The sequence below is a fragment of the Hyperolius riggenbachi genome, chromosome 4 (genome assembly GCF_040937935.1).
Source record: "Hyperolius riggenbachi isolate aHypRig1 chromosome 4, aHypRig1.pri, whole genome shotgun sequence".
Classification (NCBI taxonomy): Eukaryota; Metazoa; Chordata; class Amphibia; order Anura; family Hyperoliidae; genus Hyperolius; species Hyperolius riggenbachi.
In genome coordinates, this window is record NC_090649.1 from 255,377,923 (window position 1) to 255,394,706 (window position 16,784).

Here is a 16,784-nt window from a genome sequence, read left to right on the forward strand (position 1 = left end):
CACACTTCACGTACGGACATGGGGGTGGGCGGGCACAGCAACCCGTGGGTGGGTCCAAAGAGGGGGGGGGTCCAGGCCTGATAATGTGTGAGGGGCCCCGAAATTTCTGATGGCGGCCCTGAGTACGGCTAGCTTTAGATTGACAGTCCAATGCCAAAGTTACTGGAGTAAGCAGAGGCTCTCACACTGTACTTGTGAATGGCTAACATAGGAACAAATGGGTTTTAGCTATCAGGCAGACTTGCTTGCCCTGGCTGTTGTCCAGGTACACAGTAACCAGTTTGAGGATCACAGACAGAAATAGTTTGCATTCTGGCAGTACTGTAATCCTGGTCAAGCTTCATAATCTTTGTAATTCATTTCTAACGGAGCAAGCATTACATTTAATTTAAATACAACACACCATACGTACAGTCATTCAAAGTGAACTTGTCATAAAAAAGACCTTGTTTGTGCAGCCAACAGATGCACAATATGAGGGTCAGGGAATCTCAAGATTTCAGAGTGCTTTCTTTTGACTGGTTAGATCAGCTTTATAGCCTTAAAGGATACCAGAGCCGAAGAGGTCTGTTAAAATAAAAGCTACTGTAATATGTGGGTATGAGTTTTGAAGCTTGCTGCTTCTCCAGATCACTCCTGTGCCACTACATTTTGCTGCAAAAGACCCCTGGCATGGGCATTATGTCAGATTCGCCCTTCTTGTGACAGCACCTCCTGAGTTTTCGATACGCACACTCCTGTCCAGACCGCAGTACGAGGAGTGTGGGGGGGGGGGGGAATATACTGTGCATGCGTAGCCTAGTATTCCAGATTTTAGATTGGCGACATGGCCAAGTCACGGCCCCCAACTGGGCCTTTTGTAGCAAAACGGCGTGGCACAGGAGTGATCGGTAGGCACTATAAGCCTCAGAACTCATGCCCATATATTGCAGTGGCCTTCATTTTAACAGACTTCTTTAGCTCGTGTATACTTTAAGGGCTGGTGCACACCGAGCGGCTTTTTGGACGTTTTCAGATCCGCTTGCGGCTGCGGATCCGCTTGGTCAATGTATCTCAATGGGGTGGTGCACACCAGAGCGGGAGGCGTTTTGCAGAAACGAATCCTCCCGGGATGAGGCATTTTTTGGATTGTGGATGCGTTTCTGCCTCAATTTTAAGTATAGGAAAAACGCAAACCGCTCTGAAAAACGGCAGATCAGAGCGGTTTGCCAGGCGGTTTTGTTACAGAAGCTGTTCAGTAACAGCTTTACTGTAACAATATGTGAAATATGTTACACTGAAATCCGCAGCAGCAATCCGCAAAACGCCTCATAAAAATAACAAAAAGCGTTTAAAAATCTGCTAGCATTTTGCGGATCTGCTAGCAGTTGTACAGAAAAAATGATTTTATTTAAAGTCCATCAAGAAATCTGATCGAATTTCTCACTTTTCTATACAAGTCAACTGGGAACGGCTGATTTTTCTGATCAATAATTTTTTTCAGCTTTTTCAATGTTTTTTTTTTTATTAGGAAAAAACATGTAATATGTGCGTGATACATTGGTCAAATTTATCAAATCATACAATCAGACAAATTCATTTTAAATTTTTAAATTAACAAGAAATATTAAATAAAAAAAATTGTATGGTGTGTGGCCATCTTATCAAAATGGCAGGTGTACTTCAACTCTCTGCCAAGTTCACTTCAAATTTCGGGCCAAGTGTTGACTAATCCTGCACCTGTAAAAGGTTTACTTGCACTTGCCAGAAAAACTGCATGGAGCTGATTTGAGAGAAACTATTGGGAAGGGATCAAAATTTGTTTTGAAAAATACGTATTGGTTACAGGCAGCACCAATGATATCCAATAATATACCGGCTTTATTAAATAAATGGTTCATGCAAGGCAGATTATCCAGTGACAGAACAGGTGCCCTCTAGTCTTAAACAGAGATGTTAAACAAATTGGCAGCGATTGCTGCCAGTATATTAGTAGTGTTGCTTTTTAGAGCTCTGGGACCTTGTAAGGGGCAACGGATTCAGCAAGAAAAACTTGCAGTACATGGCCAAAAGCATGTGGACATCCTTTCAAATAAATGGATTGGCTGAAATAATTATTAAATTACTGAACTAAAAAAAAAAAAAAAAAAAAAAAAAAAAAAAAAAAAATCAAACCACCATAGGGTCTCCTTACACAAACAACTACAGATGGGTTTGTATCGATCAGCTCAGTTTAAAGAGAACCCGAGGTGGGAATTACTTTTACTATTGGGGCACAGAGGCTGGTTGTGCGCACTAAGACCAGCCTCTGTTGCCCCATCGTGTGCCTCCATGTCCCCCCTGCTCGCCGCTATACCCCCCGCATTGCTGGCGACACGCAGCGTGTCGCCAGCTCAATGTTTACCTTGCGCTGTCTGTCAGCGCCGCTCCCCCGCCTCCTCCGCATCGGCGCCACCCGCCGCGTCACTTCCCTCCTATCAGCGGGAGGGAAGGGACACGGGCGGGCGCGCCGATGCGGAGGAGGCAGGGGAGCAGCGCTGACTGACAGCGCAAGGAAAACATTGAGCTGGCGACACGCGCACGGTCTTAGTGCGCACAACCAGCCTCTGTGCCCCAATAGTAAAAGTAATTCCCACCTCGGGTTCTCTTTAAGGTGCCTCATCTCCAAGAAATACCCTTGTCTAAGTTTTTACCTAGGGTAGCCAAAAATGCCATTATGTAGTGGAAAACAGCTCACAGAAAGAAACTGAGCAGTGAATTATTACATATAAACCTTCGTTACAAAATTCACTACTCAGTTTTCAACTACTAGAAGCAAGAGCAGAAGAAGAATTCATTGTGAAATTCCTAAACACACACCTTCTAGCTGAGCAACTGCAAAGAAGCATCTTATCACCACGTGTGATGAAAAAAAAACAACAACAAAAAAACAAACAAACACATAAGCAACATAAATAATTACTCTTCGCGAATGTTGTGAAATGGGAAATAAATCTGGGTTTGAAAAATGGCTGGAGAATAAGTGGCATAGCCACAGTAGAAGTCTTGCCTACCTCTCCACCATCAACATACCCTCATTCACCTATAAATGCTGCTTGCCTCCCCTGAACTGCCATACTGTACCATCCCCCAAAAAATTCACCTAAAAAAAACTGCTTATAAACAGACATACCAACATACTGTATTATTGGTGGTACAGCGGTAAAATGATTACCAATTCAGAGCGGACATCAAACTGGCTAAAGGAGATGTACATTCATTCATTTTGAGAACAGAAACAAGTTTGATGATTACTGTAACACCAATGACCTTTGTATTCTACCTAGTTGGGTAGGAAAATGGTTGCAAATTCACTGCTAGAATAGTAAAAAAAAAAAAACATGTTTTGGTGCCAAGGTAATCTGGTCCAGGCCTCTTAATTCCAGCAAATTAATAATGCTGTCATATACAACATTTCTGAGAATTAAGTGCTTTTAACATTAGGATCACAGTATGTAAAAGGTCCTATTCAATATAAAGTCACTAGGCACAAAGCGATGTCACACAGAGAGATAGTTTACAGAGTCTGAGGTGGAATCTGGTTTGCACATAATCAAGACCTTAAAGGAGAACTGTAGAGGGAGGTGTATGGAGGCTGCCATATTTATTTCCATTTAAAAGGATACCACAACTGAAATGTGACATAATGAGATAGACATGTGTATGTACAGTGCCTAGCACACAGATAACTATGCTGTGTTCCTTTTTTTCTTTCTCTGCCTGAAAGAGTTAAATATCAGGTATGTAAGTGGCTGACTCAGTCCTGACTCAGACAGGAAGTGACTACAGTGTGACCTTCACTGATAAGAAATTCCCCTTTTTTACCTTTCTTGCTCTCAGAAGCCATTTTCTGCTAGGAAAGTGTTTTATAGTTGGAATTTCTTATCAGTGAGGGTCACACTGTAGTCACTTCCTGTCTGAGTCAGGACTGAAGGAACACAGCATAGTTATCTGTGTGCTAGGCACTGTACATACACATGTTTATCTCATTATGTCACATTTCAGTTGTGGTATCCTTTAAGCAATACCAGTTACCTAGCTATCCTGCTGCTCCTCTGCCTCTAATACTTTTAGCCATAGCCCCTGTACAAGCATGCAGCAGATCGTTTTTTTTCTGACATTTTCAGATCTGACAAGATTAGCTGCATGCTTGTTTCTGGTGTGATTAAGCCACTACTTCAGCCAAATAGACCAACGTGGCTGCCATCAACTGGTATTGCTTAAAAGGAAATAAATATGGCAGCCTCCATATACCTCTCACTACAGTTCTCCTCTAACCTGCTGAGCGGTCTGGACGAGCTCAGCTCGTCCAGTACCGCCGGAGCCTGCCGCTCAGGCCCTGCTGGGCCGATTTGGCTCAAATAAAAAGCAGCACACGCAGCCGGCACTGCGCGATCCGCCGCATGCAGCGGCGAAAGAGGGTCCCCCAAGCCGCCTGCGCCCAGCGTAGCCGGAACAAAAAGTTCCGGCCAGCGCTAAGGGCTGGATCGGAGGTGGCTGACGTCCATGACGTCACTCCGCTCGTCGCCATGGCGACGAGGTAAGCGAAACACGGAAGGCCGCTCATTGCGGCCTTACGTGTTACTTCTGGTCGCCGGAGGCAATCAGAAGAACGCATCAGGAGCGCCCTCTAGTGGGCTGCATGAAATAGTTTTTTTTTATTAAAAAAAAAACCCTCCCGCAGCCTCCCTGGCGATCTTAAGAGAACGCCAGGGAGGTTAACCACATTTGGGATGAAATTAAATACTGACTGTGAGCCAGGTCCTACAGGTGCCCACTAACGATATACAGGTAATCTTAATTGCCCGATCATGCCACTATATAATATAAGGTTCTACCTCAAGTGTCCATTCTAAGTACAGGGTGGGCCATTTATATGGATACACCTTAATAAAATGGGAATGGTTGGTGATATTAACTTCCTGTTTGTGGCACATTAGCATATGTGAGGGGGGAAACTTTTCAAGATGGGTGGTGACATGGCAGCCATTTTGAAGTCGGCTATTTTGAATCCAACTTTTGTTTTTTTTCAATAGGAAGAGGGTCATACGACACCAAACTTATTAGGAATTTCACAAGAAAAACAAACAATGGTGTGTTTGTTTTTAATGTAACTTTATCCTTTCAGGAGTTATTTACAAGTTTCTGACCACTTATAAAATGTGTTCATTGTGCTGCCCATTGTGTTCGATTGTCAATGCAACCCTCTTCTCCCACTCTTCACACACTGATAGCAACACCACAGGAGAAATGCTAGCACAGGCTTCCAGTATCCATAGTTTCAGGTGCTGCACATCTCGTATCTTTACAGCATAAACAATTGCCTTCAGATGACTCCAAAGATAAAAGTCTAAGGGGGTCAGATCGGGAGACCTTGGGGGCCATTCAACTGGCCCACGACGACCAAGGCACTTTCCAGGAAACTGTTCATCTAGGAATGCTCGGACCTGACACCCATAATGTGGTGGTGCACCATCTTGCTGGAAAAACTCAGGCAAACATATCATCATGTAGAAATTTTGCATATCCAGTGGCCTTGAGGTTTCCATTGATGAAGAATGGCCCCAATATCTTTGTACCCCATATACCACACCGTCATCTGAAGGCAATTGTCTATGCTGTGAAGATATGAGATGTGCAGCACCTGAAACTACGGATACTGGAAGCCAGTGCTAGCATTTCTCCTGCGGTGTTGCTATAAGTGTGTGAAGAGTGGAAGAAGAGCGTTGCATTGACAATCGAACACAAGGGGCAGCACAATGAACACATTTTATAAGTGGTCAGAAACTTGTAAATAACTCATGAAAGAATAAAGTTACATTAAAACCAAGCACACTATTGTTTTTCTTGTGAAATTCCCAATAAATTTGATGTGTCACATGACCCTCTTCCTATTGAAAAAACAAAAGTTGGATTCAAAATGTCCAACTTCAAAATGGCCACAATGGTCATCACCCATCTTGAAAAGTCCCCCCCCCCCCACCCCACACATACACTAATGTGCCACAAACAGGAAGTTAATATCACCAACCATTCCCATTTTATTAAGGTGTATCCATATAAATGGCCCACCCTGTATATTCACTCACTTTACCCTTCTACTACATAGATTTGGTAAGATTGTGCAATCAAGACTATATAATTAGTGGGCACCTTAATAAAATAAATATTATGTCAGAATGAGAACTTATTCCCACAGCAAAGTTCCAAAATCTACTAGAAAGCTTTCCCCAATGAGTGGGGGATGTTCTAGAGGAAAATATGGGATCACCTCTCCATTAAAATTTTGAAAATCACTATGTCCAACATAGCACACATAGGCATTGTGTTTGTGTCCACACGTTTTTGGCCAAACCGTGCATGTGTGAAGTCCATTTTCACTACAGAGACACCAAGTTTAGACTCAACCTGTATGAAATTTTGTACAGGGCTTCACGGTCCTTACAGTGGTATATCACAGCAGCTTTGGTTATTAGATAAAAATAAAATAAAAAAAAAAGTGCAACACTGCCTGATAATTATCAAATGTTGGGTTATTTGTCACTTATGTGTCCAGTGCTTGCCATATCTCTACACGGTCCATAACCTTTCCCAAATCTTTTACTGTGGACTGCCAGGTATTACTGTCTTAAAGCTAATGGGAACCGGGTTTAAAAAAACAAAAAAGTCAGATACTCACCTAGGGAGAGGGAGGGCTCTGGGTCCCATAGAGCACTCCCTCTCCTCTCCCGATGCCCGCTGCTGTCCTGGCTCCCCCGTAGCGGTATTCGACCGTTTCGGTCAAATACCGCTGTCTCCCGGCCGAAGGGAGACTTTGGAGATGCTTTGGGAGCCCGAGAGCTCCCGAAGATGGGCCGCTCTACAGTGCGCATGCGCGCGCCCCCTCTATGACGCGTTCGCGTGTGCACCGCCTGTCTTTGGGAGGACTCGGCTCCCGAAGTCCCCTTGGCGTGGGACGAGAACGGAGGAGCCAGCGCAGCACCGGGGCCACCGGGAGAGGAGAGGGATGGCTCAATAGGACCGAGCCTTCCCTCTCCTTAAGTGAGTATCTGACTTTTTTTTTTTCAACAAACCCGATTCCCATTAGCTTTAAGGCATTACTGGGTATTCATAAGCTGTGTAAAAGGCAGAAACTATGCTAGCCAATACATTTCAACTTACTAGGTAGACTCCTCCCAGGCCGAAAAGTTGATAAAGGGTACTGCAGCCACAAGCCAATGCCGTTACAGGCCATATAATAATGCTTAGTACTTAAAGAGAAAAGATACCCCTATAAACAGCACCACTGCAGACCATATGTATCAATCAAAAAAATATATTTTTATTACAAGCTTTGTAAACACATCAATGATACACAAAAATTTAAAAACATCTAAAAACAGCATAATATTGTATTTCCAGCCATATTCAACATAATGGGCCTGCTAGATATAATAATCTATTATGTTCAGTCTCAGTGGATGTACAACCTGTAACCACTGGGGGCCCAGAGAAAGGAGGCAGGCAGACTGGCTTGGAAAGACGGAAGTATCCCCTCAGGACATAGCCCACATGCTCCGCGGTCGTCACTCCGCTTTGAAAGGTGAGGTGGATAGCCACGGCGGAGTGACAACGGAGTGGAGTGACGACCACGGAGCATGTGGGCTATGTCCTGAGGGGATACTTCCGTCTTTCCAAGCCAGTCTGCCTGCCTCTCTTTTCATACCCGGCTAAGTATCTTTTACTTATTCACTTCTTTGCAGATCCTAATAGGCTGCTTCCACTTGGTCATTAGTGACTCTGACAGTATTTAAACTGCACTTTTAGTCTGATAGGTTGCACAGTTATTGCATATGCTGAATGATTGTTTGTTTGTGTAGCACTATATGCACTTTCATGGTTCCAATTTTTTGCACTTTATAATTCTTACTGAACCCGGGTTCATCCACGAGGGGGCTCATTCTCTGAGTGGTCTGCAGTGGTGCTGTTTATAGGGGTATCTTTTCTCTTTAAGTACTATGTATACATGCTCTACCCCAGCACACGCAGTCATTATTACTTGGGGTGCTGACAAACTCTTTTGTGTTCCATATAATAATGCTGCTCATAAATAATATCAGAATGGTAAATAAACCCTGAATGCAGACATAGGCCCCCGTTCACACTGCACGCGTTCCCATCCGTGTTTCGGGAACACGTGCAGGAGGCCGACACGCACGGCATCAGACAGTTCATACGGAACGGAACGGACCTGTGCGGTCCGGGAACGCATGCTGCACGCATTTTTTTCCCAAAACGTGCGGCTGTCCCATTCACGTTTAGTGAATGGGATCAGCCACGCAACGCATACAAACGCGGATGGCGTGCGTTCGTACGCGTTGCGTTCCGAACGCATGGCCGTCCGCGTTTGGTAATGTGAACAAAGCCTAACTATTTAGCACTAACTGATTTTGCCAGGTAAAAAAGTATGTAAAGCTGAGCCTACACAGCACATAAACTCACATAAGTGCAGGACACTGCGAAAACAGTCAGACACCACCTAATCCTACTGGCCTAAACTCTGCATACGTTCTTTTCTTTTTTTTTTTAAAGATACATTTTTTTGGGGGCAAAAATCATACAGAGCACCAAATTGCAAAGGAAGTGTATGCCAAAATGTAAATGTGGACACAAGTACCTTCTCTCCTGGCCTCTCGCTCCTTACGTCTCTCTTCTGCTCTCCGCTCCCTTTCTTTTGCTTCTTTCTGTTGCTCTCTCATCTTTCTTTCACGCTCCCGATTTCGCTCCAGTTGTTCAAGACGATCCCTGAAACATTGGGTTAAAGTCTTAGCTGTCGCATAGAAGCCGCCAAATATTCAATCATCATATTTATTTATCAACTTCTAACAAAGCCACGTTTACACTACCTATGTGGTCTCCTTTCCTGTGTAGAAAAGTGTTCACCCTATTTTATTAGTGATATCACTCAGTGTTCTCCCCAGAATTTTTTTTCCAGCCGAGTGGCATTAAAAAGGTAGCCGGGTGGGTAAGTAAGGTCATGCTGGGTAGAAAAGGAGGGTCACGCTAAGTGTTCCTGTGTGAGGAGGATACTGGGTGAGGAGGCGGGTGGGAGGATCATACTAGTTGCTACTGGGTGTGGAGGGGAGTGGGAGGATCATACTAGATGCTACTGGGTTGGGAGGAAGTGGGAGGATCACGCTGGTGCTACTGGGTGGGGAGTGGGAGGATAGTACTGAGTGTTACAGTGCTAAAGGATACCCGAACTGACATGTGACATGATGAGATAGACGTGTATGTACAGTGCCTAGCACACAAATAACTATGCTGTGTTCCTTTTTTTCTTTCTCTGCCTGAAAGAGTTAAATATCAGGTATGTAAGTGGCTGACTCAGTCCTGACTCAGACAGGAAGTGACTACAGTGTGACCCTTACTGATAAGAAATTCCAACTATAAAACACTTTCCTAGAAGAAAATGGCTTCTGAGAGCAAAAAAAAGAGGTAAAAAGGGAAGTTTCTTATCAGTGAGGGTCACACTGTAGTCACTTCCTGTCTGAGTCAGGACTGAGTCAGCCACTTACATACCTGATATTTAACTCTTTCAGGCAGAGAAAGAAAAAAAGGAACACAGCATAGTTATTTGTGTGCTAGGCACTGTACATACACATGTCTATCTCATCATGTCACATGTGAGTTTGGGCATCCTTTAAGAAGGGGGGGTGGGCAGTAGGAGGATCACTCTGGGTGCTACTGAGTGGGAGGAAAAAAAATAAATCACACTGGGCACTGCTAATGAGGATGGGGGGAGGGGTTACATTTGATGATGCTAATAGAGAAAGGGGAACCTCCCTTTGGGTGATGGTGAGGGAGGTCGGCCAATGAGTGGTGCTGTTGGGAGGTGCATTCAGACAAAGTATTGCTGGTAGACAGGAGAATCTCCTTTTGGTCGCTGCTTGTGGGGAGGGGGCTGGTCTCACGCTGGGGTTTGGTCTCACGCTGGGGTTTGGTCTCACGCTGGATTACTTGTTTTCCCCTTTGGCTGTGTTTTTTCCCCTCCCTTGCAACTTCGTACCTGGCCAGGCCTCCGGCTCCTTCAAAACTCCCACGATCCGGCTCGTTTGTGCTGGGAGAGATCTCATTCTGCATCTGCGCCTTGGGGTTTCTGAACTGCCATCCATCAGCCCCAGCAGTGCGCCAAGGTCTCTCACTGCTGACGTGTAAAAATAATCGTTATTTTTTTTGAAAGCACAGTAAGCTTAAATGGTTGCCTTCAGAAATTAGACACTTAAGGTGCCCATACACGTTTACATTGCCACCCAATGTGGCAAACCATCAATCCCTGATCTGGATCTGATCAGAGTAGGATTGAATGCCCTCATACACTGCACACAGTTTGATACAGTGCGACGCTATGGGCAATCAATCTACCACCGCCTCCCCACCATATCTCATCGAATGAAATTTTCCGCCTGATCGTAATTGAATTATTATTTTTTCAATACATGAATAGATAAAACTATGATCGATACAGCATTTTGTGATATAGATTTCTGGCAGATTCAATCAGTGATTGAATCTGCCGGGGGGGGGGGGGGGGGGGGAATAAAAAATCTATGCGTGTATGGCCTGCTTAAGTTCACTGAATGTACGATATAAAACTGTAGAATGGGGTGAAGACATGTAATCAATACTACATGACAGAAACTGTATGATTTGCTTCCAGAACAACTATGTGGAATGACAGAGGAGCCTGCACTATATCTGGAGCATAACACCACATTGTGCATATGTACAGGTCCAGTGGTCTCCCTTTTGGTTCTTGGCCAGGTAGCCTGTTCCAGCATCTTCTAACAGTCACTGCTAATTCAGATCATGGTGCAATTTATGGCAAACGGGTGAAAAACTGTGAGGGAAGCCAAGTGACAGGGGAGGCTATGCCTGCACCTACAGGGAATCTACGAAGGAACAAACTCGCCTCTCTCACAGCAGACATGCTAAAACCGTTAAGGTCCTGTGTGATCTGTTCAATTGTGGTATAAATGAATAGCCCAATAGTGCACTGCAGGCATACACATGGGCCAGAGAAATGGCAGAAGGAGAGCGCCGATTCACTGTAGTAGACGCCGGTGACTCACCAGCGGGAATTGCGTAAGCCGTGCATCCACTCCGCTCCCTCTATGACTGGGCTGGCCTCTGACTCCGTTAAAGCTCCTGCAGTAATCTGTGAAGCAAGAGACCTCTCTGTGCCTGCGCATCCATCAGTCCTTACAGGTTTCTCTAACTACTGATATGTAATCTCAGTTACCAAGCTTTACCCACACCTCCACACCACTGATAGTCAGGGGCTGAGGTGGAGGGCATAGATAGCATCTGAGTGACAGCGGGCCGGCTGACCACTATACTGAATAGAATGTGGAGGAAGGAGATTCTACAGGCAGAGCAGGGTTTGTGATGACAGCCCGGCCGGTTAAAAGGCTCTAGGGAGAACACTGGTACTGATTACATGAGGAAACTAAAGCTGTGTACATGTGCTAGATTTGTGTTGCTGGACACAATCCTTTGTGTTTGTCTGGAGTAAATATATGTGAGATAGGAGACGAGACCACTAGGGTACATACGTATTAGTAACACTGGTAATTTTAGTAGGACTAGATTGTTTGAAAGGACAACTGAGGTGAAAAGTATATGAAGGCTACCATATATATTTCCTTTTAAACAATACAAGTTGCCCTGCTGATCTACTTGTCTGCAGTACTGTCTGAATCACACCAGAAACAAGCATGCAGCTAATCTTGTCAGATCTGACAATGCCAGAAACACCTGATCTGCTGCATGCTTGTTCAGGGTCTATGGCTAAAAGTATTAGAGGCAGAGGATCGGCAGTTACTGTGCATCTTTTTGTTTACCAGGTAGTAGGGCATGTACTGTACGTTTCTTGTATGAAAAATTATATTTCCTTCTCCAATAAAATAAAAACCTACATACAGAGGGTTAACCCTTAACATATTTCACTATTTTCTTGTATATAGGGCAACAACATGGAAGTGCCGCAGACGGTGCAATCTGGAGTGAAACTCCAGTAATCCCACAACACCGCTGGCTTCTTCCTTCAGTGGTCTGGGGCATTTGATCACACTAGTCAACTATTTTTGTCTCTCTTTTGAGGTCTCCACAATGGGGGGGGGGGGGGGTGCTTCCTCCTTATCCTTTCCCCTCAGAACAACAAACCAGGATGTTCAACATATAGCTAAACAGCAAGTCTGTAGAGCTACTGTACCGATAACCCAAAACTATCTTGTGCAAAGGACTTACTGCAAAAGCTAGTACGGTTGCTGGTTGCCTTCAGGGTCCCTCTCGATCTTAAGTTTTTCATGGTATGTAATATTCAAATATTCATGTAATGCTGGGGATACACGGTATGTTTCTGTACCGTGTATCGACCAGCTGATCCGGCCACTCGACCCGCGCCCGCTCGATCCCAATGGCAGGCAATCGAGCGCTGATAAGAAAGCGCCGGCGGGGACGAGCGGTAATCGATCCGCGCGGACGAGTGGGGACGTGGCTGGGGTCGATCCGGCGGCTAATCGAGCCGCCGGTCGACCAGTGTATTCCCGGCATTAAAGTTGTTTGTCTACTGGACAACCCAATCTTGGGAGCATAATTTTAATCACAAAATTGGCCAGTTACATATCTGGGCATAGATAGATAGATAGATCCAGGGCTTTGGAGTAGGAGCAATTTTAGATACCTGGAGTCTGAGGTTTCAATAAACTGAGGAGTCAGAGTCAGATGATTTTTTAACCAAATTCAAAGCCTTTGCAAAAATTAGACTAAAGGGGAACTGAAGTAAGAGGTATACGGAGACTGCCATATTTATTTCCTTTTAATCAATACCAGTTGCCTGGCAGCCCTGCTGGTCTATTTCTCTGCAGTAGTATCTGAATAACACCAGAAACAAGCATGGAGCTAGTCATCAGATCTGACAATGTCAGAAATGCCTGATCTGCTACATTGTTCAGGGGCTATGGCTAATAGTATTAGAGGCAGAGGATCAGAAGGAGGGCCTGGCAACTGGCATTGCTTAGGTGGAAATAAATATGGCAGTCTCCATATCCCTCTCACTTCAGTTGTCTTTAAGGAGTCGAGGAGTCGGAGCAATTTTGGGTACCTAAAGTCGGAGGTTTTAATAAACTCAGGAGTCAGAGTCGGATGATTTTTGGACCAAATCCACAGCCTTTGTAAAAATTAGACTAAGGAGTCGGAGCAATTTTGGGTACCTGGAGTCAGAGGTTTCATAAACTGAGTTGGATGATTTTTGTACCGACTCCACAGCCCTGGATAGATCGATCTAGGTAATATTCCAGGTTTGGCTCCCTGAATTCATGTTCTGTCTGTTCATAGACCATGCTGCAAATACCTTCCCTCACCTTTCTCTACGAGAATGTTCTCGGGCCAGCTCTCTCCTCTTCTGTCTCTCCCGCTCACGCCGAACTTTGTCTTGCTCTTCTCTGTGTCTTTTCCTCCTCTCATGCTCCCTGTCTTTCTCCTTCACCCGAATATATTTACCTAGCCAATAAAAGAATGCAGGGTTATGTCAATCCCTTCTAAAGTTGTACATCATACGGTTATCATAAACTTTTTCTTTACTTTTCTTCTCCCAGTCGACCCTACATCAAGTGATCCCTACATGAACCCATTGTTTCCTAACACTTAACAATTCTTCCCACTAAAAAACTTAAACATAACCATAGTGGAAAATAATTTCTTAACCTTCCTTGCGTTATTATTATTTTCAGATTTAAGGTCTAAAAGCCATAACATTAGACACGGGTTTTTCATTGTTAGCCACCATCCTATTAGTTATATGATAGTTCCTTGCAAACTAGGGTGGTTTAGATTCCTTAACCAACATGAATTCTATTCTGTATTTAAAATTATAAAATACAAAAACATATTTATTATTGTAAGGGAAGCTGAGTAAACAGGAAGGCGGACTTGGTGTCTGTATGCGAGGAAGGATAAATGTAATTTGAATGAATCCTCCCTCCAGATACAGTTGTTAGTAAAAAAAAATAAAAAAAATTATCTTTCCAGCCTTGCAGCTGAATTCCCGCCGCTGCCCAGAATGAGCATGCAGATCAAATGAAGATCTGACTCAACTAGCTGAATGCGTGTTGCAAGAGTGACTCAAAAACAACGGAAGCCTAAATAAAAAGGTGGCAATCAATCAATCGATCCAATGTTTCAGTTGATCCAAGCTTTGAAGAAATTGCTTGATTTAACACACCTGTGTTTAAAATTGCTGCAATTTTGTACTAAATAGTTGTATACAATTTATACTGGTTGAATACAATTTGACAATCCATTACACACCATACAATTCTTGGTAAAGTTGGTTTAAATTTTCCAACATGTCCAATCTCAAAGAATATATGAGAACAACTGGAAATTTTATCAGATTTCTCGATTGAAGTAGCCTTTCAATTGTTCAAAGAATCACTCAAAGGATTTCTAACAGATCCCCTTGCAGGTACAGAATGTCATTGTGCAGAAAAGAACTGCAGGTTCCTACTAAAATATTTATAAAGTTACACTTTCCTCTTGCGGATAGATCATTGGATTTAACGGTTTTAAGTCACCTAAAGGTTAGGCATAGGACCTGGACCAAGCATGTTTCACATTCATAAAACTAAACATACTTTTGAACATGCATGCACAACATCATGTAGAAAAACTCATAAGCTAAATAAATAAATAAAAATAATAATAATAATAATAATAATAATAAAAAAAAGGTACCTCCGGCTCCTTCAGCAGAGTGACTGCGATGCCGACGCTTCTCTTTCCTCTTTTCATCTTTTCTGTGGTGGGACTTTTCCTTTCGGGAAACTTGTTGTGGTGGTTTAATCGCTAATGAGTCATCTTCTTCGCCTCTGGGAAAATATAATGTAGCAAACTTTGAAATAAAAATATTTAAAGTATATCTCCATTTTTCCTAATTTAAAAAAGAAAGATCCTCATTAAAATCACGTCTATAGCCTGCATTATACAAACATACCTTGGCCTAATATCACCTTTTAATCCCTTTACAAGCTTTATTTGGAAACTATCTTACCTGGCTATCATTACTGAAAGGAAGGAGGGGTGATTATTGTCAGCTGCTGTGTATACTGAGTAAATGCTGCACTTAGGTGAATCCATCACTTCTAATCCAACAGCTTTTCCAATCAAGATGGATCAGTTATTTGTATAAGGATTTCACCGACTTGCACCTGGCTTGACTAACATTTGAGAAACAGCCATCAGGGCCCTTTTCCACTAGCACGTTTGCGCTAGCGGAATCGCAAAATCGCAAACCGCTAGCGATTTTACAATCGCTAGGGTTTGCTAAATAACATAGGAATCGCGGTAGGGTATTCCCACTACCGCGATTCGTTTTTGCCTGAAACGCGATCGCGCCGTGGAGCAATATTTGCCGCGATTTTGCTATGCAGTGCATAGCTTAGCAAAATCGCGGCCGCAAACGTCGGGGAAATCGCCGGTAATTTTTTACCTTTTGCGATTCAGCAGTCGCTAGCGTTCAGTGGAAAAAGGGCCTTAAACGGATGCCCCCCTTTTCCCAAGTCTGCATCATGCAAATGTTTATAGCTGTTCCCAAAAAAAACTTAGCAATGATGGTCATTTGGATCTCAGCATCAGAACAACCAAGACGATTTCTAAACAAAGGGCCATGAACAGCTTCCCTCTTTTTCCTCCTGACAAATTCCCCACACACTTCAAAGAACCTATGCATAAAGTGGGTTGATACTTTCATCAGTGACCAGACATTGGGTGGAAGGCCTGCTTTCATTGTACTTTAGCTCAATTGTTAAGCGATAAGATTACCATCCCTTATATTTTGGAAAGGAGGAAAAAAAAATAAGTAGCCAGGTGCATCAACTACTACTATTGTGCAGCTGCCAGCTCTTCAGGTACTGCCATGTAGTCTGGAAGGTAAAGTTACATTCTGTCATGTAACGCCATGTATTAACCCCCAGTACCACATGCTAAGTCATCTACTTTACTTACAAAGCAGCCCTTTCCCTGCACAACCATGTTACTAACAATGTGTCACTGTCACTCCAGCATGCATCAGTGACTGGGTACACCATGTATATATGGTTCAGTAAGCACAGTAAGAGGCGGGATATATTTTATAGGACACATTCATGGTTTGTGTTGCAGCAAGCTACAAAAGGATACTCTTGAATTTATTTCAGTTATCCTTGCATTTTAGACCATTTTACAACTCGGCCATGATCTCCTTTTCTAGTGACACCACATCTACACTGGCAAGAACACAGTAGAAGTGAGTTCACTAATGTCCTATCTAGCTATCTCTCTGTAGCAATGTCTGACTGACAGGCTTTAATTCCACTGTAACATGTAGGGGTAGCCCTGGGCGATGAATGCTGGACCACTGCACCAGTGCATTATAGAATCACCTTTCTGGCCTAAATACATCAATGCTGAGGTCTGCCCAAAACAAAATTCAGGTAAAATTAACCTTTGACCCAAAAATGAACAGCAAACACAATTATTACCAGTATATAATGCTGCAGCACATAATACTATTAAATAAACTACTTCCCTGCTCATATGCAGAATTTTGATGTAAATGTAAAAATTGCCTGTGCAAATGCATTTTTTGGGCATGTTTTAGGCTTCTTGCACACAGGGACGTTACAGGCGCACGTTAGTGCAGCCTGTAACGCTCACCCAACGCACAGCAATGTAACACAAGTGGGCTG

General features: G+C 43.5%; 1 protein-coding gene across 8 annotated transcripts in view; it reads right to left on the reverse strand.

Annotated features, from left to right (window-relative positions):
- The window catches only part of LOC137503738 (cyclin-dependent kinase 11B), a 95,792-nt gene that overhangs the window by 61,778 nt on the left and 17,230 nt on the right, over window positions 1-16,784 (reverse strand). For 4 of the 8 annotated variants that reach the window (XM_068231154.1, XM_068231157.1, XM_068231155.1 and 1 more), the window contains exons 4-7: window positions 14,794-14,927; window positions 13,422-13,560; window positions 10,067-10,204; window positions 8,675-8,802 (exon numbers count right to left, since the gene is read on the reverse strand). In XM_068231154.1, coding sequence (XP_068087255.1) covers window positions 8,675-8,802; window positions 10,067-10,204; window positions 13,422-13,560; window positions 14,794-14,927 — 539 coding nt within the window. The remainder of the gene's footprint in view (window positions 1-8,674; window positions 8,803-10,066; window positions 10,205-13,421; window positions 13,561-14,793; window positions 14,928-16,784) is intronic. The other 4 variants (XM_068231159.1, XM_068231158.1, XM_068231156.1 and 1 more) reach the window with 2 other exon arrangements.